Source organism: Mustela nigripes, chromosome 2 (assembly GCF_022355385.1).
Source record: "Mustela nigripes isolate SB6536 chromosome 2, MUSNIG.SB6536, whole genome shotgun sequence".
Taxonomy (NCBI): Eukaryota; Metazoa; Chordata; class Mammalia; order Carnivora; family Mustelidae; genus Mustela; species Mustela nigripes.
The window spans coordinates 201582422-201603794 of record NC_081558.1 but is presented as its reverse complement, the minus strand read 5'-3'; the positions used below and the strand labels follow the sequence as shown (position 1 = coordinate 201603794).

Genomic DNA, 21373 nt, shown 5'->3' with positions numbered 1-21373 from the left:
GGACCACACTTTGAGAACCCCTGGTCCAGGAACTATCCCTTGCCCTGCTTGTTTGCTGTCTCAGTGGCAATCTGAAATAAAAGCAAAATTGATTAGAGTCCCTTTGCCAATCTTCAAAGCCAGACCAGCCCTCTGTGGTTTGGCTTAGCTTAACAATTGGTAAAAACATGGATAATAAAATCCTTTCCCACAGTGCTAGTGAGAGAATAAACATATGGAACTGCTTTCCCTTTGCCAATATTTCTCAGAATTCATATGCATAGATCTTTGGTCCAGGAATTCCATTCCTAGGTATTTATCCTACATATATGCTCTCCACAAAATGCACAGAGATTATACCTACAAAGAAAGATGCTTATTATAGTGTATTGCTAATAGCTGGGAACCAAAAACAAATGTCAGTCATTTGGGAATTGTTGAAATAAATGGGGATACATCTCAAGGGACGACTTTGCAGACATTAGGATAAATGTGGTAGATTCACTATATTGAAATGGAAAAGTGTAATGCAAAAGATAAATTACAAAATAGTACACGCTGTGTGATCCATTTTTTGGTCAAAATTAAAAAGATTATCATATACAAGATATGACAAATGGTACAAATAATATGATATATAGAAAGACATGATGGATATGTATGCACAGTGTCTGCACGTGTGTGTGTGTGTGTGTGTGTGTGTGTGTGTGTGTGTGTGTGTGAGCAAGGTTTCTGAAAGGCCCCTTATTCACTTAGCCTGGGAAAATGGGACCGGAGCCTCACAAACAATGACACCACCTGGCTGGGGGAAATCACATAGGACACTGAAAGATATTAACTATAAAACTGTCCTGTTTGAATTACTTTGAATTCAAACTGTCCTGTTTGAATTCCAAATAATCCAATCAAGAAATGGGAAGAAGTCATGAACAGACATTTCTGCAAAGAAGACATCCAAATGGCAACAGACACATGGAAAAATGCTCAACATCACTCAGGAGGAAATACAAATCAAAACCACAGTAAGATACCACCTCACACCAGTCAGAATGGCTAAAATTAATAAGTCAGGAAATGACAGGTGTTGGTGAGGACACGGAGAAAGGGGAACCCTCCTACATTGTTGGTGGGAATGCAAGCTGGTGCAGCCATGCTGAAAAACAGTATCGACTTTCCTCAAAAAGTTTAAAATAAAGCTACCCGACAACCCAGCAATCACACTACTGGGTATTTACCATAAAAATACAAATGTAGTGATCAAAGGGGCATGAAGGGGCATGTGCACCCCAGTGTTTACAGTAGCAATGTCCACAATAGCCAAACTATGGAAAGAACCTAGATATCCATCAACAGATGAATGGATAAAGAAGATGTGGTATATATATGCAATGGAATACTATGCAGCAATCAAAAGAAACAAAATCTTGCCATTTGCAATGACATGGCTGGAACTAGAGAGTATTATGATAAGTGAAATAAGTCAATCAGAGAAAGACAATTATCATATGATCTCTCTGATATGAGGAAAGTGAGAAGCAGGGTGAGGGGTTGTGAGGAGCAGGGAGGGAAAATAATGAAACAAGATGGGATCGGAGGGAGACAAACCATAAGAGACTCAATGTCATGGAAAAAACTGAGGGTTGCTGGGGGTGTGGGGGCAGGGTTAGGGTGGTTGGGTTATGGACGTTGGGGAGCGTATGTGCTATGGTGAGTGTTGTGAAATGCATAAGCCTGATGATTCATAGAGCTGTATCCCTGGGCCAAATAATAAATTATATGTTAATTAAAAAAAGAAAAATAATAAGATAGGAAGCAGATAAGGCACATACCACAGAGAGGGAAAGAGTAGTCCTGTATTGCTGTCATGCCCTGTCCTTTGCCTTCATTTTAATTTACTCTCCAATGTCTTGAAGAAAATTTATCATCATTACGTGATTAAAGTATAGTTGTTTATATTAAGTATCTGCAATTTCTCTGTTGACTCAATAGTTGCTTCAGTAACCATGAACTGCGTTGGTACGACGCCTGCCTCTTTCAGGTGGTCACCATTTCTATGAGTTCTTGGAATGGAACAACAGTGACAGCGTATGACACCAGTATATGATGATGACAATATAGATGGCAGGATATGCTAAAATACAGAGGACCTAACATCCTCTCATGGCAAGGGGGTACCTAAAGTTAGCATTACTTAGGAGAGTTACAGGAAATTACCAACATGTAAGAGAAATTAATTAATTCTGTTGTGGGCTTGACATTCAAGACTTTCAGGTAGCGAGGTCAAGCTGGCATTTCAATATGCAAACCTACTGCTCTAAGGTATAAGGCCAGCTCTCAGGGGAGGGAGAGCAGGGCTAGAGAGGTATAAGCCAATCTTCAACTTCTCTTTAGAGCCATGAAAGCTTAAACCATGACATAAATATTTATATGTTCTGGGTTGAAAAGAAAAATCTGAAGAGCCATGAGGGAGCAAATATCCCACATTATTTCTCAACCTAAAAGAATATAATAAGACTTAGAATTCCAATGAATCACACATTTTTCCCATTGCCCCAAAATCCTATGGAGAGGACCCATTGCTATCTCTTAGTTACTCCTTGAAGAGGCTCTGACAGTCTCCATAAAGTTTGTATCATTTGGGGGGCAATTCTTTTAAAAGTGAGTTGTTGGGGCGCCTGGGTGGTTCAGTGGGTTAAAGCCTCTGCCTTTGGCTCAGGTCATGATCCTAGGGCCCTGGGATCAAGCCCCTTATCAGGCTCTCTGCTCAGCAGGGAGCCTGCTTCCTCCTCTCTCTCTCTCTCTCTCTGCCTGTCTCTCTGCTACTTGTGATCTCTGTCAAATAAATAAAATTTTTTAAATAAATAAATAAATAAAAGTGGATCGTTGACATCAAAACAGACCCAAAAGTTTTTTTATCAAACAATATGAATTAAGAAGTTTGTTTTTTTTTTCATCCTGGAACCAGCTGTCCTTTTTTCTTAGCAAGAACATCATGTGTTATGGGTCATATGTCAAGTGCCACTGGACAGAACATTTTGGTATGTTCCTGACTGATTTTGGCCTCTCACTAATTATCTTCTACTCAAGCTACCTTAAGTGTTGTCTTTAGTTGCCTTAAGAAAGGGTCAAAATCCTCTAACTTTTCTATATTTTTACATTCATCCGAGGTGCTAATGTGATTATAGGACTGTCATTTGGGATACATGATATTATTGCACCCTGCAATTGTGTAAAGGGAACTAGGGTAGAATTGAGAAAGCCACAGAAAAAGAGTTGAACTTAAAAAAAAAAAAAAAAAAAAAAAAAAAGAGGGGCGAATCAGAGACTCGAACAATGCAATAAGACTTTGTAACTAATAATAGCACTTAAATCTTTGTTCTTGGTTTCCTCTAAGGAGCTCAAAGCTCTTCCTAGCAATTATTAAATGAATCACCCAAACATTCTTGTACATCAGCAGGCACAAGGTACAGTAATAGTCACATAATAGATTGGAAAAACTGTACCACAGAAAAGTTAAGTGATTAACCAAATGTTACAGACTGAGTCAGAACTGGAACGGAAGATAGTTCTCTGTGAGACTGATCTGGTCAATGGCCCTTGCTGAATAAGCATCTTTGTCTGTTTTAATCTTCTCATGTGAGGAGAGACATAATTTTCTCTTTTTTTTTCCATTTTTTAAATTTTATTTCTTTTCAGTGCTCCATAATTCATTGTTTATGCACCACACCCAGTGCTCCATGCAATACGTGCCCTCCTTAATACCCATCACCAGGCTCACCCCACCCACCCCCAAACCCTCAGTCTGTTTCTCAGAGTCCATAGTCTCTCACGGTTTGTCTCCTATGGACTTCAGTCTGCTGGTTTTCTTGTGTTCTTCCTTACTTGTACTCCACAATGGTGGAAGTGAGGCTTGTAATATTTTAATAGCATCATATCTGACAGAGTGCTTTTACATTCGTGATTTCTTCTAATTAAGCAAGCCCATCTCTGCCTTCAGCATTCCTTCAACCCTGGACTCAAGCTGACTTGAAGTGGCTAAAAGATACCACACACGGAGTGCAGCAGGGAGAGTGAGATTTCATTTTAGCCACTGTCTTCACTGAACATACTCAAGATGCCCTGCCATCTCCTTACCTCCCTCTTACAGTTTGGCAACAGCTATATTCTTCTATCAAAGGCCAGCAGTCCTATCCTAAAATCATATGTCATTCCAGGCTACTGTTCCCTTACTTTCTTCCTCAGGCCCAGGGATAGTAGGCTGCCTTTCTAGCCCCAGAGAGCTTCACCACCCTTCGTTATCTTAACCTTTTGTAAATAATGTCTCCACTAAGTCTTCTCACCAAGAGAGTGACGACATGAGTTTAGAGTGCATAGTTATTAAGGAAGACCCTGGAAGCAGGGTTCCTAATTAGAAAGCTGCTAGGATCCTGAATTCATGCTAGAACATGCATGAAGACAATGGTAGCTCAGGATAGAGAGGAGATAACTGACTTGCAAGATAATTTTGGAGGCTGAATTGCTAAGCCAAGCAACTATCTGGACAGTGAGGAAAGTGAGGGATGAGTCAAGGTGAAGATAACGTCAGACTTTTAGAAAAATATACGTTCCTGGGGCTCCTGGGTGGCTCAGTCAGTAAATGTCTGACTTTGGCTCAGACCATGATCCCAAGGTCCTGGAATCAAGCTCCGCATCAGGCTCCTGCTAAGCGGGAAGCCTGCTTCTCCCTCATCCACACCTCCTCCTTGTGATCCCTCTCTCGCCGTGTGTCTCTATCAAATAAATAAATAAAATCTTTTAAAAAAAAATATGTTCCTTAAAAATGTTTTAAGTCTATGTGGTGTAACTTGTGATTTTTTTTTCTTTTAAGAGAAAGAGAGAGAAAATACACTTGCGCAAGAGAGCAGACATGAACAGTGGGGAGGGAGAGAGCGAGAGGGAGATCTTAAGCAGACTCCAAACCCGTGGCAGGGCCAGACCTGGGGCTTGACCTCACCACCCAAGATCATGACCAGACTCAGACACTTAACCAACTGAGCCACCCAGGTGCCCCATGATACATTTTTAATTAAAGATAATTTGGCAAAAACACTGTTATTTAGTTAAGCGTCTGGCTCTTACGTTTGTCATGAAGTCAACAGTCAGCTTCAAGAGGGCTTGACCTGCAAACTACAATCTGAACATATACCTCTCGGGAGCAGCCATCCCACTACTGCACATGCGACCACCCTAGGGCTCTCCAGGAGGACCTGCAGCCATGCAAAGCCATGGAGGAGAGCACAGAAGGGCACAAGCCTCTGGAGTCTCTTCAAGTACACTAAAGTGAGTATCTTTTGACAGTCTGGATACTGAAATTATCCCTCAGTCTAAATATACCAGGATGTGGACAAAAGCGTACTATCTGAATGGCGATAAACCTGGTGTTATTACACCTCAGCAAAGTAAGTCAGACAGAGAAAGACGAATATCATATGGTCTCATATGCGGAATCTAAAAAATCAAACTTACTGAGGTGCCTGGGTAACTCAGTTGGTTAAGTATCTGCCTTCGGCTCAGGTCATGATCTCAAGGTCCTGGGATTGAGTCCCACGTCAGGCTCCCTGCTCAGCCCAGAGTTTACTTCTCCCTCTCCCTCTGATCCTACACCTACTTCTTCTCTCTCTCTCAAATAATTAATAATTTTTTTAATTTTAAAAAATAAAAAAAAACCTCATAGAAGCAGAGATTTGATTTGCAAGCAGGGGATGGGTATTGAGGGAAGGGGCTCAAGAGGAACAAACTTCTAGTTATAACATAAATAAGGTCTGGGAACCAACATGATGATGATAATGAACAATACCATATCTTATACTTGAAAGTTAGTAAGATAGTAGATCCTAAAATTTCTCATCACAAGGAAAAAAAAAATGTAACTATGTATGCTGGTGGATATTAACACGTTACTATGGTGATCATTTCACAATGTATACATACATTAAACCTTTTTGTTTTACACCTTAAACTTGTATGATGTTATATGTCAATTATATATCAACAAAACTGCGGGGGGGACTATTATTGTTACTTTCTTTCTAGGGCTCTTCTGCTATTGGGGAAGGTCACTGAAAGGACATGACCACTGGTTGACCCACAAACTGGACCCAGGCAATCAGAGGCTCCTCACCCCCTTCCCTGTCCTTGGAAAGTTCACTCTGCCCATTGCTCCCACAGTGGGAGACTTTTCAAGGACACGGCCTTGAGAAAGTAGTGTGTTATTGAAACCATCTGGACGGAATAGGTGACTGAACGTCATTAAGGCCTCCATATAAACTTCTTAAGCTTTTGGCACGTGGGTGCAGAGATTTACTCATCTTGCAGATGATGCCCAGAACAAGTCTCACTGGTAAGTTCGCTTGCATATTAACCTGCCACCCACCAACCTGGAGTGGCCTGTCTCTTTCTTCTGTCTTCCCTCAGCTTCTGTCAAGGGAGGCCAGTTTGGGTTTCACATGGGAAACTCCCAAGGGTGCAAAACAGCAGCTGCCCACCCACACTTCACATTTCCATTAATTTTAAAAGCACAAAGTAAAAACAAAGGCTTCTTTAATTTTATCATCAGACTATTTCCACATGGTTGAATTTCCTAGGAAAATGTTTATGAAACATTACCCATAAATGAATATAGACCTCGACAAAGGTGAAATCCTAGAGGTCATAAAAAAATACATTATTTTTTCTGGAATATTAATAATCAGATTCTATGTGAATGCATTCTAATTCTCTCAAAGAAACTAAGCCTTAACAAACTTTCATACTCCCAAAAAAGGAGGCTCTAATGACCTTAATATTTCCTCCATTTATGAAATCAGAAAAAATGTGGTAGGTCTTTATAAGCAAATCCTTTCCTTCAAATAAAATCACACTAAGTCCAAGGAGGCAGCAGCTTTTCTGGAGGTACTCTGGCACAATGAGACATGGGATATGTGCATGGAAAAAAAATGAGTAATGCGGGCAACAATGTATGTACAAAGATATTGATGACATTACTCATAATGGCTAAAAACCGCATGCAGCGATATTCAACAATAGAGGACTTGTTCAGTACATCTCCCCGGGCACCAAGGGGAAAGATCTTTTGTTCAGCCTCATGCAGCCAACCCTGATTCCAGCAGCACAGGTACAACGTTGGGTCATTGATACAGCCTACTCTCTTCTCAAGGTGAACGTCTTTCTGGAGTTCTCAGTATTCTTTCTCATCTGCAGCCCTTGATCATAGCAAAGGTTTTCTAACCTTGAATTTTGAAAAGAAAGATTAGCGTCTCTTCCAGAAGGCACAGGAGTTTTTCTGATGCAAATTATCCTTTACCACTACCACCTAATTCTACATCCAAAGAGGAAGGGCAGACTTGAAAAGGGACACAGTCCTTTAAAAGCAGCTCAGATTGAAAATATATGTTTACATCTTCAGTTCTCTCTCAAAATACTGCTACAATGATAACTTTAAAAAAAAATTCACCTGCAAAAATAAGAGGAGGAAAGGCAACAACAGTCATCGAGCTCAAATGCCAAAAAGCAGACAGCAAAGCTGTAACTGAGGGAGAGAAAAAGAGGTTGATCATTGCAGGTCAGGAATCAGAAGGACATCTGCTTTCCTAACAGAAGTGCTGGACACCAGAAGACAATAAAGTAATGCCTCCAAAACCCTGGGGAAAAATGACTTCCAACTGGGAACTCTATAGTAAGCTACTCCTATTAGAATATGAAAGGAAGGGGGTCCCTGGGTGGCTCAGTGGGTTAAGCCTCTGCCTTCACTCAGGTCATGATCTCAGGGTCCTGGGATCGAGCCCCACCTCAGGCTCTCTGCTCAGCAGGGAGCCTGCTCCCCCCCTCTCTCTATGCCTGTCTCTCTGCCTATCTGTGATCTCTGCCTGTCAAATAAATAAAATATTTAAAAAAAATAGAATATGAAAGTAAAATAAAGATTTTTCCAGACATGGAAAATTCCAAAGAACATTTAATTCCAACATAGATTTCCTCACGAAGCCAGAGCACATGTACCCACCAAGGTGGGCTCTCCCTAAAATGAGAAAATGTACCAAGACCAAAAAAACCAGAAATCGCAGGGTCCATGTTGGACCAGCTACATAATTTGCAGGGCCCAGTGCAAAATGAAAACACAGGGCCCCTTGTTCAAAACTTCAGAAGAATGTCAAGAGGGTGAGAGCAGAGCACTAAACCAAACACAGAGCCTTTCTAAGTGCAATTGCACAGGACACAGACCTTAGAAAACTGGCCTTGGATCCAATCCAGAAGAGGGAGGAGAGAATTCCCAGGATGAGAGTGAAGAGAAACCCCAGGACAATAGTCGTGCAAGTCCAGACAATCACCAGTCCACTCTGGAGCCAGAAAGTGGAGTGCCCCAAAATGGATATCTTTAAGGAAAAGAATGAAATACAGAGATTACCCAGTGCCTTTCTTTTTAATTTAATTTAGTTTTTTCAGTGCTCCAAGATTCATTGTTTATGCACCCCACCCACGGAACAATGCATTTTAACAGACAGAGAGGACCTTTCCACGTTTGGGGGACAAGGTGTGAAAGAATTAGTGGTGGGGACAGTTAAAAGCAAAGTTCCAGATAAATCGAGCACTGGTTTTGTCAATATTTTCTGACAGACTCACTGCAAGAACAAAAACACTGTTGCTCTAGAAACAATGAAGACAGACAAACAAGAAACTGACCTCCAAGTATTTACACAGTCTTGGGATATACACACGTGACTCGAAGCCAGTCTTGGTACTACAGTAGGACTTTTCAAGGAATTCGAGATGGAGAGTGACCCTCTGGCCAAAAACGGAACAAGTCCAAAGCCATGACAGAGCATAAACAATTCTGAATAAGCCTAGACAAACTCCATCTTGGCTGATGAGGAGTGCCAGAATGGGGAAATGTTCTAGATTTCTCTCTCAATGTCCCCCACAAATTTCCATTCAGAGACAGATGCGCCAGCAATATATGCTAGTAAACAGTTTCTATTTGGGATCCTATTAGGACCTGTAAAACAAGCACGTTTTGTTGTGTGTATATTGATTCCAGTGTATCGACTTTAATTTATTTGCTGTAATTAAACTCGTGTAATTATTGCAAGAAAATTCAATGAAAACAGGCTCAGACATTTCTTTTATACCAGTGCTCCATGTTGCTCTGGTTTATGGGGACTCCCGGGGCTCAAAGTTAGGAATTCAGGGTCAACGTGGTACGCTCCCCAGTAGCAAAGGGAGAGAGTAAGTGTCAGACACCATTACAGAGCAGAATTGTTTTTCCTTTGCAATGAGCTTTATTACTGTTCTTATGATACATGCTGATTTTCTGTAAGTTCTAACAGCGAAGAAAATCTCAAAGGCGGAACAAAAAGTGATCCCAAATCCCACCATTTAAAGGTAAGCACGGTTCACTTTCCCCAGTCATCCTGCTGGACATCTCCCTCCAGTAGATGAATACAAAGGGAAGAAGGTGAACATTTTCACACTCGTGGTAAAATGGCCTTTTACTCTCTGATCTGCTTCATTCACTCAGTGATACAGTAGTCCCTCCTGAAGCATAGTTTTGCTTTCTACAGTTTCGGTGACCTGTGGTCAAGCAGGATCGGGAAGCAGGTATCCCCCTGACTTACCGCAAGAAGGTTCACAGTAGATGAACACGACGTCACTACATCACTCACCTCGCTTCATCTCATCTCATGGGCAGTTTATCATTCCACATCAATACAAGCAGAAGATTGGGGGGTACAGTACAATAAGATATTTTGAAAGACCACATTCACATGACTTTTATTATATTGGTCTAACTGTTCTATTATTAGTTATTAGTTGTCCATCTTTTACTTTGCCTAATTTATAAATCAGATTTTACCATAAGCATGAAGGTATAGGGAAGACAGTATAAATAGGGTTCAGTGCCATCTGTGTTTCGGGCACCCACTGGGGGTCTCGGATGTACCTGTGGATAAAGTCGGCCCACTGCCTGTCATGGGTACCTTATACATCAAAATACTTTTTTCCATACCATCATTTTTAATAGCTACATAGCATACCATCTTCTGTATACAATTATTAATTTTTTAAAAGATTTTATTTATTTATTTGAAAGGGAGAGAGAGAGAGAGAGAGAGAGAGTGTACATACATGAGCAGGGGGAGGGAGAAGCCAACTCTCTGCTGAGCAAGGAGGCCGACATGGGGCTTAATCCTAGGACTCTGGATCATGACCTGAGCCGAAGGCAGACGCTTTACCGACTAAGTCACACAGGCACCCCTATAATAATTAATTAATAAAAAAAAGAACTCGATTGGTGAGGGGAGCCTAGGTGATTGCTGAGTGTATTTCCAATTTTTCTTTACTGTAAAAAAAAAAAAAAAAAAGCTGCCATTACTTGAGCACATATCATCTCATACTTCTATAATTATCTCCTTAAGGTAAACTCCTGCAAGTGAGTTTTTTGGCTTAAAAAGAACAACTTCCCAAACTGTCCTCCAGAGGGTTTTTTTTTTTTTGTAAGTCAATTTACAGTTCCACTAAAAGCCCAAGAATATACAAATGACCAAGAAAACATAAAAAAGATACTCAACATCATTAGCCATCGGGGAAACGCAAATCAAAACCTCAATGAGGTATCAACTCACACTCATTAGTATGGCTGTCATCAAAATGACAGACAATAACCAGCATTTCTGGGCCATGAAGAAGCTGGACCCCTCATACACTACTGGTGGGAATGTAAATTGGTGCAGCCACTTTGGAAATCTATCACTGTTTGAGGCAATTCCTTAAACAGAGTCATCACAGGACCCAGCAATTCCACACCTAGGTATGTACCCGAAAGAATGGAAATCAGGAACTTAAAAACTTGCATGCCAATGTTAGTTGCAGCATTTTTCACAATAGCCCAAAAGGAGAAACAACCCAAGGAATCATCAACAGGTGAATGGATAAATAAAATGTGGTCTATCCATTCAATGGAATGCTCTTCATTCATAAAAAAGGATATGGTTCTGATATATGCTGCAACCCAGATGACCCTTGAAAACATGGTAAGTGAAACAAGGTGAACACAAAAGGCAAATATTAGAGGGTTCCACTGATCAGGAATACCTAGACTGGGCAAATCCATAGAAACAGAAAGGATCAAGGGAGAATAGGGACTTACTGCTGAATGATTACAGTTTCTGTTTGGGGTGATGAAAACATTGGAAATAGTGGAAGTGGTTGCACAACATTGTAAATGTATTTAATGTCACTGAATTATGCATTTAAGAATGGTTACAATGGCAAATTTTATGTTACATATATTTTACCACATAAAAAAGTGAAAAAGAAAGTTCTTGAGTTAAAAAAAAAAAAAAAAAGACAGGAATGAAGTACGGATACATGTTACATACAATACAATACAATTTTGCTAAGTAAGATAGTCAGTCCCAAAAGACAACATATTGTAGTATTCTATATAAATTGTCCAGAACTGGCAAATCTATGGAGACAGGAAATAGTTAAGTAGTTGCCTAGAGCTAGAGGCCCAGGGGCTGGGAAATAAGCGGGTACAGAGGAGGGGTGAAGAGAGGAGTAACTACTACAGGATATGGGGTTTTTATGGGGGGGTGAAAATGTTCTAAAATTAATGCTGGTGATGGTTGTACAATTCTGTACTGACTGTACTAAAAAACATCAAAATATATGCTACAAAGAGGTAAATTGTTGGGGCGCCTGGGTGGCTCAGTGGGTTAAGCCTTTCGGCCCAGGTCATGATCTCAGGGTCCTAGGATCAAGCCCCGCATCGGGCTCTCTGCTCACTGGGGAACCTGCCTCCCCCTTTCTCTCTTCCTGGCTCTCTGCCTACTTGTGATCTCTGTCTGTCAAATAAATAAAATCTTAAAAAAAAAATAAAGAGGTGAATTGTATAGTACGTGGATTATAGCTCAAGAAACCAAGAAAGCTGTTATTTTTGTAATTGTGTATTTTTCTGATGATGAGTTGGACAATTTTTTTCATACTTACTGAACATTTGTGTTTATTTTGTTGTAAATGACTTGCTCATCTTCTTTGCTCAGTTTTGTTTGTTTTCGTTTTTAATAATGTAAAGATTCATCTGTAGTCTACATTGACAAGTATTTTTGTAAGTACATTATGTTCTTGAAGTTGGTGCAAAATACTGTAGATGGCATGTCTCAAGCCAAAAGAGAAGGCCACTCAGTTCGGAAAGTGAGGACAGCCCAGTAGGTTGAATTAGTTTTATTTGTAACAAAGCAAACACAGCATGGATGGGTAACACAAAGAGAATACCCCTTAATTTTTTAGTGCCATAACAGGTACTTTATGAATATAATCTCACAGGGGCACCTTGGTGGTTCATTTGGTTGGGCATCTGCCTTTGGCTCAAGTCATGATCCCCGTGTCCTAGAATCAAGTCCTCCATCAGACTCCCTGCTCAGTAGGGAGCTTGCTTCTCCCTCTCCCTCTGCTTGCCACTCTCCCTGGGCACTCTGTCAGGTATATATATATGTGTGTATGTGCATATACATATTATTAAAATATATTTATATAATATTATATATTATTGAAATATATTTATATATATTTTTTCTCATATCCATCACACCCATTTACAAAGAAGGGAGGTCAATGTTCTCCACCTTACAGAGTCAACTGTTTCAACTAGAATTTGAGCCTGATTCTCTCTGTTCCAAAGTGCTCTCCAACTTAAGTGCCCTCTGAAGAGTATTGATCATGTATGTATGACCAATAATAGGAAGCTATGATGATGCTCTTTGTACTTTTTGAGCTCCAGACCCCTGTCACTGGAGTAGTGCTGAGCAGCCACGGGCATTAGGAAGTTGGAGCTGTCTGGATATACATTTTGTTCATTGTTCCCAGAGAGGCCGTGAGGGGAAATTTATCAACAGAAACATAAATTCTTCAATGTCCCTCAGATGTCCCTGTGAGGAATTATGAGCTTCCTTCGGTCGTAAGAATTGCACTTGGACATCTCCACTCAAAGTCCTCATTTGGAACGCAGCAGTAAAAGGTCAGAGGTCACATAGACCCAGAAATGACAAAGTCACAAAAAATGGCACATTCTTTGAAAGAGCTCATGAATATTATATTTAGGAAATTTGTAGATTCCATAGGGTTACATTACATATCTGCATAATGATGGAGCGTGTCATACAAGGATGAAATTATTAAAAGACCTTACTTAGAGTTTATCTACTCAAACCTTTCACTTTACAGTAACTGAGATCCTAAGATTTTTTAAAATTATTTTTATTAACAGATACAGTAACTGAGATCCTAAGATTTTTTTAAATTATTTTTATTAACATATAATTTATCATTTGCCCCAGGGGTACAGGTCTGTGAGTCATCAGGCTTACACATTTCACGGCACTCTCCATAGTACATACTCTCCCCAACGTCCATAAGCCAACTGCCTTCTCCTTACCCCTCCAACCCCCAGCAACTCTGTTCCCTGAGATTATGAGTCTCTTATGGTTTGTCTCCCTCCCAATCCCATCTTGTTTCATTTTTTCCTTCCCTACCTCCAACAACCCCCACCCTGACATCCTAAGATTTTTTTTTTAAGATTTTACTTATTTATTTGACAGACAAGAGATCACAAGTAGGCAGAGAGGCAGGCAGAGAGAGAGGGGGAAGCAGGCTCCCTTTGGAGCAGAGAGCCCGATGTGGGGCTTGATCCCAGGATCCTGGGACCAAAACCTGAGCGAAAGACAGAGGCTTTAACCCACTGAGCCACCCAGGCGCCCCAGATCCCAAGATTTTTAATTAGCGACTTGACTTCGACAAACCTCAGTGCAGGGAAGATAGAACAATCGCTGCTGACTCCAAACTCCTAGATTTGCCCATGCCCTTCCTCTTCACACTCTGAAAAACCTCCAAAGTCAGTTTTCAATGGCAAAACCTCAGTCTGTGAATTTAATATTTTTCGTCTGTCTACGCTGCACTGGGAATTGTTCGACTCTAACTCCCTTTAGCCATGAAGACTGGGAGAGAATATAATTCTCAGCGCTGCTCCTGTTTTCAAGTCACATGTCCTCAGGTTGCTAAAAATTCCTAGCCTGTGAAACATGAAATGAAATGCCAGGATGCTATTTTTGATTGACAACGAAAGCAAGGGAGTGGATTTATATCCATTGGCAAAATCTTATGATGACAGTGAGAAATTGCTAGTGATGAGACATAAATGTTACCACATAGCATTGACAAAGTTTCCACCTTTCCTATTGATTGAGAGGAGACTGCTTCCCTCTGGCCTCCAGTCTCTAACATTCCAAAATCAGATATTTAATTTTATTTTTAAGTTACTTATAAGTGTGATTCAGCAAGGAAGAGTAAAAAGAACCACAAATGGGAAGGAAATGCACACTTTTTTTTTTCCCAGTCATTTTCCATTTATATTTTCCTTCCCTTGGAATTCAATTGTTTTAACATAACTTAATTTTTAAAAAATACTTCTATGACTTGAAACGCTCAGAAAATTTATATGAATCCATGTTTCAAGTAGAGAAGATATTACAAAGGATAAAATCTAGTTCAAAAACTATTGATGTGTTTTTTGATCCTTATGTAACTTCTAGGACAATAGAATGGATTGCTCTAAGAGATAGACAGTGTTCATTTTACTTAAAAAAAAAAACTTCATGTATTTTGATATCAGCCAATCCAATATCACAGTAGCAGACAATTTAAAGCAAGGACACTTAAAATATAAGGAAGGTACACAAGATGTCAAAGTCTGTGGCACATTTATTTACATAGCAATATGGAATTCTGCTCTACTCTTTGAATAATGAAAGTAATGGTCAGACTTAAAAATAAATACCTAACATATGATATCTAATATATTTATCTTATTTAATAATAATATATATTTACATTTAATGCATATTAAATAAGTATTTGAGAATATAATGCAATTGAAAACCTTGGGAAAGTTCAAAAGGTATTTTTGTATATATACAGATGGACATATGTATGCTGAATTAAATATATATTACATATACTATATATCAATATAAAATTTATATATACCCATACCAAGCAAAAGGCCAACACCTTCTTTGTTTCCAGTTAATTCACTGATTGGTCATTTGTTTTCGCAATCCCATAGATACAAATAGAAACAAGACTCTGCACTTAGGTAGCCAAAAACCAACCTGCAGTGTCATCTTTTCATTTTAAGTTCTTTTTATTGCCCTTCTTTTTCTAAGGGATTAGCCTCCCCCTGGACTTCAGGGGTTTTATGTTAGTTTTTTTCCAAGTTGATTTTGTTTTACTCTTTAAGTTCTCACCATTGTTTGCTGACATAGTGAAATGTGATTTACAGCACAATAACCAGCCAACTGGAGAATGTATTAACTGGATACTGGGAATGCCAGCAGTAAAGAATGTCAGGATTCACTAAAAATAGAAAGTTTCATACTTGCAGTTTAGTCACCTTTGTCTGGTATAAAAATCTCTTTCTTCAGCTCATGATGAGTTTGTTTTCTGGGGATTTTTTTTGTTTTTGTTTTTTTCTTAAACCATCATGGAGGGAACAATTCGATGGGAAGTTATTTTTTAAGAACTTCATTTTTTTTTTTAGCCCATCAAATTTCAGTATACATGGTTAATAACCACTTCAAAATTGCTATGCCAGGAGAAAGTTTTACCTAATTGCCTGCCAAGGCTCATAAAGCACCTCTGTGTCATTGGCAATTCATTGGTCTATTGATGTCATAACTCACATTGATATTTTCTGGCTCTCCTTTTTCACTCATACTGATGCACACTTGTTTTTGTTTTGTTTTGTTTTGTTTTACATTTACAAGATTCAGGGCTGTGCCTCAGCTATATGGGTTTTAATAGATTCTATACATGTTCTCCTAAGTGGATTTTCTCTTTCCCTACAACACACACACATACACACACACACACACGGATGCATGTAAGCCCATACACACAGTTTAAATAGTTGAATATATTCTCCAAGTGGAATTTTTTCATTAAACAGAAGCATTTCAGGGTACCTGAGTGGCTCAGTATCTGCCTTTGGCTCAGGTCATAGTCTCTGGGTCCTGGGATTGAGCCCCACAGAGGGCTTCCTGCTCACTTGGGAGTCTGCTTCTCCCTCCCATTCTCTCTCCCTCTACCCTTCCCCGCCACTCATTCTCTCTCCCAAATAAATAAATAAAACCTTAAGAAAATAAACTGAAATATTTCATTTCATTTTCATATTGATCTACAGGTCCTTTTAAAGCTACCCTTCAAAAGTCCTTCTTCTTGTGACCTAATAGTGATCAAACCACCTTATCTCAGAATGCCCAAATTTGTGCAAGATCACAGCTAATGAATTACTTTCTAGCACGATGTCATGAGGATCTGTTGCCAGAACCAAGTCACATGTCGATTCTTCCCACAGTAGCGCACATCTTCTCCATTGGTATGGAGTGTTCTGCAGCGGCCAGCACTGTGCAAGGGGAAACAGCTCAGATCAGGACATCTCTGTCACTTCCCCCAGGATGGCTGTGAAGTGTGAAGAAAGTATGTTCACACCTGCCAATTCTGCCAAACGTCACGCTCTCATGTCGCACACCAATTAGTTTTACATTCTCTCGAGGAAAGCACGAGTGTGAAAAGCTGTCTTTTGGCAGTGACATAACTGTCTTCTACTACCTCAGAGGAGTAGAGCTTTCATCTTCACTAGCGAGATGGAGAGAAGTTTGAGGCGCAATGGGAAATCATTCCTATATGGAGAAAAGTTTGCTTGGATGTGTCAAGACATTGTTAGCTCGGTAAACATGGCGACCTATGTCGAGGAGGGTCAAACTCCTCATTCCTCTCAACACCGCTTCCTGAGACATTTGAAGACCTAAGCAAAGGGTGGGAACTTGGTCAATGAGGGTGGTGTAACCCCACTCTGGCCAGGTTAAATGCCACAGAGAAACTAGTGATTGTATAAAAATTGGTCCACTTCATATAGCTAAACCACGTGGTGCCATGGTCGTGTAAAATTCTGACTGAAAAATATATATTTGGGTCATTTTCTAGGAAGTGGCTAAAATATTATGCACCAGTTGTAATTAGTTCAATCTTTTTTTTTTTTTAAACCATACAGCTTCAATGATAAACTGTTGAAGTTATTGCCTGCACCTTCCTCACAGATCTTGAAATAACGCAACAGCCATCTAAATGACTAAACAACCATCAAGGAACTGTTTGCAAAATCATCTTCTCTGTCAGACACCATTGGGAGAATGGTCTTCTTGGGAAAACCTTGGGAGAACCCAGTTTTTCAGCCAGGCTTGCTACTATTTCTGTCACATTTTTAGAGTCATATGGACTTTTTAAAAAAATTTTTTCTAGTTATTGTTTCATTAAGGGTAATATTCTTGAAACTTTCAAAAGAAATGTTTTGCTCTCAAGTCAGCACTCAGTATCATATAGATGATGTTGTGATTTATAAGAAGAAATATATATTTAGATTGTCCCATTTCTGGCACAGACCTCCTAAAACTCTCAGAATTTTCAAAAGGGGTCTTTTTTAAAATAATATTTTTATTTATTTATTTGTTTGTTTGTTTATATGTTTTAAATTTTCTTTTCAGTGTTCCAAAATTCATTGTTTATGCACCATACCCAGTGCCCCATGCAGGACGTGCCCTCCACCATACCCAGCACCAGGCTCACCCTACTCTCCTCCCCCACCCTCCAAAACCCTCAGTTTGTCTCTCAGAGTCCACTCTCTCCCTCTGATTTCCCCAAACTCACTTCGTCTCTCCATCTCCCAACATTCTCCGTGATATTCCTTATGCTCCACAAGTAAATGAAACCATATGATAATTGATTCTGTTCTCTGCTTGACTTACTTCACTCAGCATAATCTCTTCCAGTCCTATCCATGTTGATACAAAAGTTGTGTATTCATCCTTTCTTTCTGATGGAGGCATAATACTCCATTGTATATATGGACCATATCTTCTTTATCCATTCATCCATTGAAGGGCATCTTGGTTCTTTCAGAACCACAGTTTGGCAACTGTGGCCATTGCTGCTATGAACATTGGGGTAGAGGCAGCCCTTCTTTTCACTACATCTCTATCTTTGGGTAAATACCCAGTAGTGCAATTGCAGGGTCATAGGGTAAGCTCTGCTTTTATTTTATTTTATTTTATTTATTTATTTATTTGATAGACAGAGATTACAAGTTGTCAGAGAAGCAGTCAGGGAAAGAGGAGGAAGCAGGCTCCTCCTGATACAGAGAGCCTGATGCAGGGCTCGATCCCAGGACCCTGAGATCATGACCTGAGCTGAAGGAAGAGGCTTTAACCCACTGAGCCACCCAGGCACCCCTGTTTTTAATTTCTTAAGGAATCTCCACACTGTTTTCCAAACTGGCTGCACCAACTTGCATTCCCACCAAAAGTGTAAGAGGGTTCCCCTTTCTTCACATCCTCTCCAACACTTGTTGTTTACTGTCTTGTTGATTTTGGCCATTCTGCCTGGTGTAAGGTGGTATCTCAATGTGGTTTTGATTTGAATCTCCCTGATGGCTAATGATGATGAACATTTTTTCATGTGTGTGTTAGCCATTTGTATATCTTCTTTGAAGAAGTGTCTATTCTTGTCTTTTTTGAAGTAATTATCTGTTTTGTGTTTGTTGAATTTGAGGAGTTCTTTACAGATCTTGGATATCAGGCCTTTGTCTGTAATGTCATTTGTGAATATCTTCTCCCATTCCTTGGGTTGCCTCTTTGTTTTGTTGACTGTTTCCTTTGCTGTGCAGAAGCTTTTGATCTTGATGAAGTCCCAAAAGTTCATTTTCACTTTTGTTTCCTCTGCTTAATAGTATTTTATTAAGTAATCTCTACACCAAATATGAGGTTCAAACTTAGAACCCTGAAATCAAGAGTCGCATGCTCCACTGACTGAGCCAGCCACGTGCCCCAATTGTGCCCATTGTTAAGTCCATGAGGTGACTTGGAAAGCACCTGAGAACAAGAGCTGGATATCAACTGGGAACCAACCCAGTGATTACAGGGTTGGAACTTTCAATCACCCCTCTGACCTCTGGGGAGGGGAGGAGCCTAAAGATTGACTTATTGCCAATGGTCATGATTTAGTCAATCATACCTATGTAATGAGCCCCGTAAAACCCTAAAAGGATGGGGTTCTGAGAACTTTTAGGTTGGTGGACACATGGAGGTTCAAGGGAATGGTGGACCTGGAGAAACCATGGATGCTCTGTGCCCTTACCCCACACCTTACTATGCTTCTCCTCTACCTGGCTATTCCTGAGTTATACACTTTTATAATAAACTAGGAATCTAGTAAGTAAAATGCTTCTCTGAGCTCTTTGAGCCACTGCAGCAGAATCAAACCTAAGGAGGAAGTCACTGGAGCTTCCAACCTGTAGCTATTCAGTCAGAACCACAGGTGATATATTGGACTTTCAGGTGATATCTGAAGTGTGGAGGGGTCTTGTAGGACTGAGTCCTTGACCTGTGGAATCTGACACGATCTCAAGGTGGACAGTGTCAGAGATATTATCTTCTTCAACGACAAAGAGATTGAAGTGTTGAATAAACACTTATTTCTGACTTCAAAACCAATGGTATACTTGGTTAATCTTTCTGAAAAAGACTACATTAGAAAGAAGAACAAATGGTTGATAAAAATTAAAGAGTGGGTGGACAAGTATGACCCAGGTGCCTTGGTCATTCCTTTTAGTGGGGTCTTGGAACTCAAGTTGCAAGAATTGAGTGCTGAGGAGAGACAGAAGTATCTGGAAGCGAACATGACACAAAGCGCTTTGCCAAAGATCATTAAGGCTGGGTTTGCAGCACTCCAACGAGAATACTTTTTCACTGCAGGACCAGATGAAGTGCGCGCATGGACCATCAGGAAAGGGACGAAGGCTCCTCAAGCTGCAGGAAAGATTCACACAGATTTTGAAAAAGGATTCATTATGGCTGAAGTAATGAAATACGAAGATTTTAAAGAGGAAGGTTCTGAAAATGCGGTCAAGGCTGCTGGAAAGTACAGACAACAAGGCAGAAATTATATTGTTGAAGATGGAGATATTATCTTCTTCAAATTTAATACACCTCAGCAACCGAAGAAGAAATAAATTTTAGTTATTGTTCAGATAAATGTCCAACTTCCCAAAATGGATATGATTTTTTTAAATTAACATTTCTGAAAACTGAGGGGAAAATAAAGTTGGGGGATGGGAATCTTATAAAAACAGAATTATTTTTGTTTTAAAATTAAAATACTGTGTACCTCCAATGAAATGCAAGTTCACTGAATGTGAACAGCTTTGCTTTTCACGTGATTAAGACCCTACTCCAAATTGTAGAAGCTTTTCAGGAACCATATTACTTTCATGATACTTCATTAATCTCCATCATGTATGCCAAGCCTGACACATTTGACAGTGAGGACAATGTGGCTTGCTCCTTTTTTGAATCTACAGATAATGCATGTTTTACAGTACTCCAGATGTCTACACTCAATAAAACATTTGACAAAACCAAAAAAAAAAAAAATTACAATTACAGGGCACCCAGCTGGTGTGGGAGATTTGCTTGGTGGTTTGGGAAAATCCCCAAATATGTACACCTTGGATTTGGGTACAGAGTCAGAGATGAGCCTTGAGGGGGAGGAACCTGAGACCTAAAAGTTGTGAGCTTCTCTATGGAGGATGCGAATGGTGAGGATGGATACAAGAGGGAAAAGAAAATGTCAGTGGACAGAGAAACAATCTGTGATGAAGGGCCCATCTTCCTTGCAATTTGTATTTAAAAATAAAAACAAAAAGAAAATGTTCTAAGTCCAAGACACACAATATAAGCCCACTGGATCCACTTTTGGGTGTCATGCAAAGTCAAGTTGCTACCAAGCTCTCCTGATGTTCACTCTCAATAGTAATTCACAGGTGACTGCTTCACCTCACCAGTGAAACCAGTAGCCATTTCACATGGGCCTGCTGGCATGTTAGATCTGGCAGTATTTTAGGATTCCAGTGGCCAGTCTTTTCCCAGGCTGTGGGAACTTTGCTCTGACTTACTGTGTTTCAGCCTTCTGGGGAGTCCTGGAATGCTGATTCTCAGGTAAGAACAGCCTCTCCCAAGCTCTGCCAACCTCTCTCTCACTCATCTGGAGATCTCTACAGTCCTGGGGCCTGCATTGGGCCCTCACCGTCCAGCTAGTGTGATTTTCCAAAACATGTGTTTTCTCTGTTAATAGCTGGTTTCATTGCTGGGAGAAGCTCACCTGCTTTCCCTCTGCTTTTAGAAATGATGAAATGGCCCTTTTAGAAGTAGAATAAGATGATGGACTCCATGGTCTTAGTTTGTCTCTCTCCTCT

The 21373-nt window shown here is 40.0% G+C and overlaps 1 protein-coding gene across 1 annotated transcript; it reads left to right on the top strand.

Moving 5' to 3' along the window:
- The first annotated feature begins 16712 nt into the window (after positions 1–16712).
- Positions 16713–20540, top strand: LOC132010635 (obg-like ATPase 1). The gene is made up of 2 exons (XM_059388382.1): positions 16713–16796; positions 19529–20540. Exons 1-2 carry the CDS (start codon positions 16713–16715, stop codon positions 20129–20131), a joined length of 687 nt encoding a protein of 228 aa, XP_059244365.1. The 3' UTR covers positions 20132–20540.
- Positions 20541–21373: the final 833 nt, after the last annotated feature.

Coding starts and splice junctions, on each gene's coding strand:
- LOC132010635 (XM_059388382.1), top strand. CDS start 16,713: ATGGAGAGAAGTTTGAGGCGCAATGGGAAATCATTCCTATATGGAGAA. Junction 16,797..19,528: donor GTCAAGACATTGTTAGCTCG/GTAAACATGGCG, acceptor CACGATCTCAAG/GTGGACAGTGTCAGAGATAT.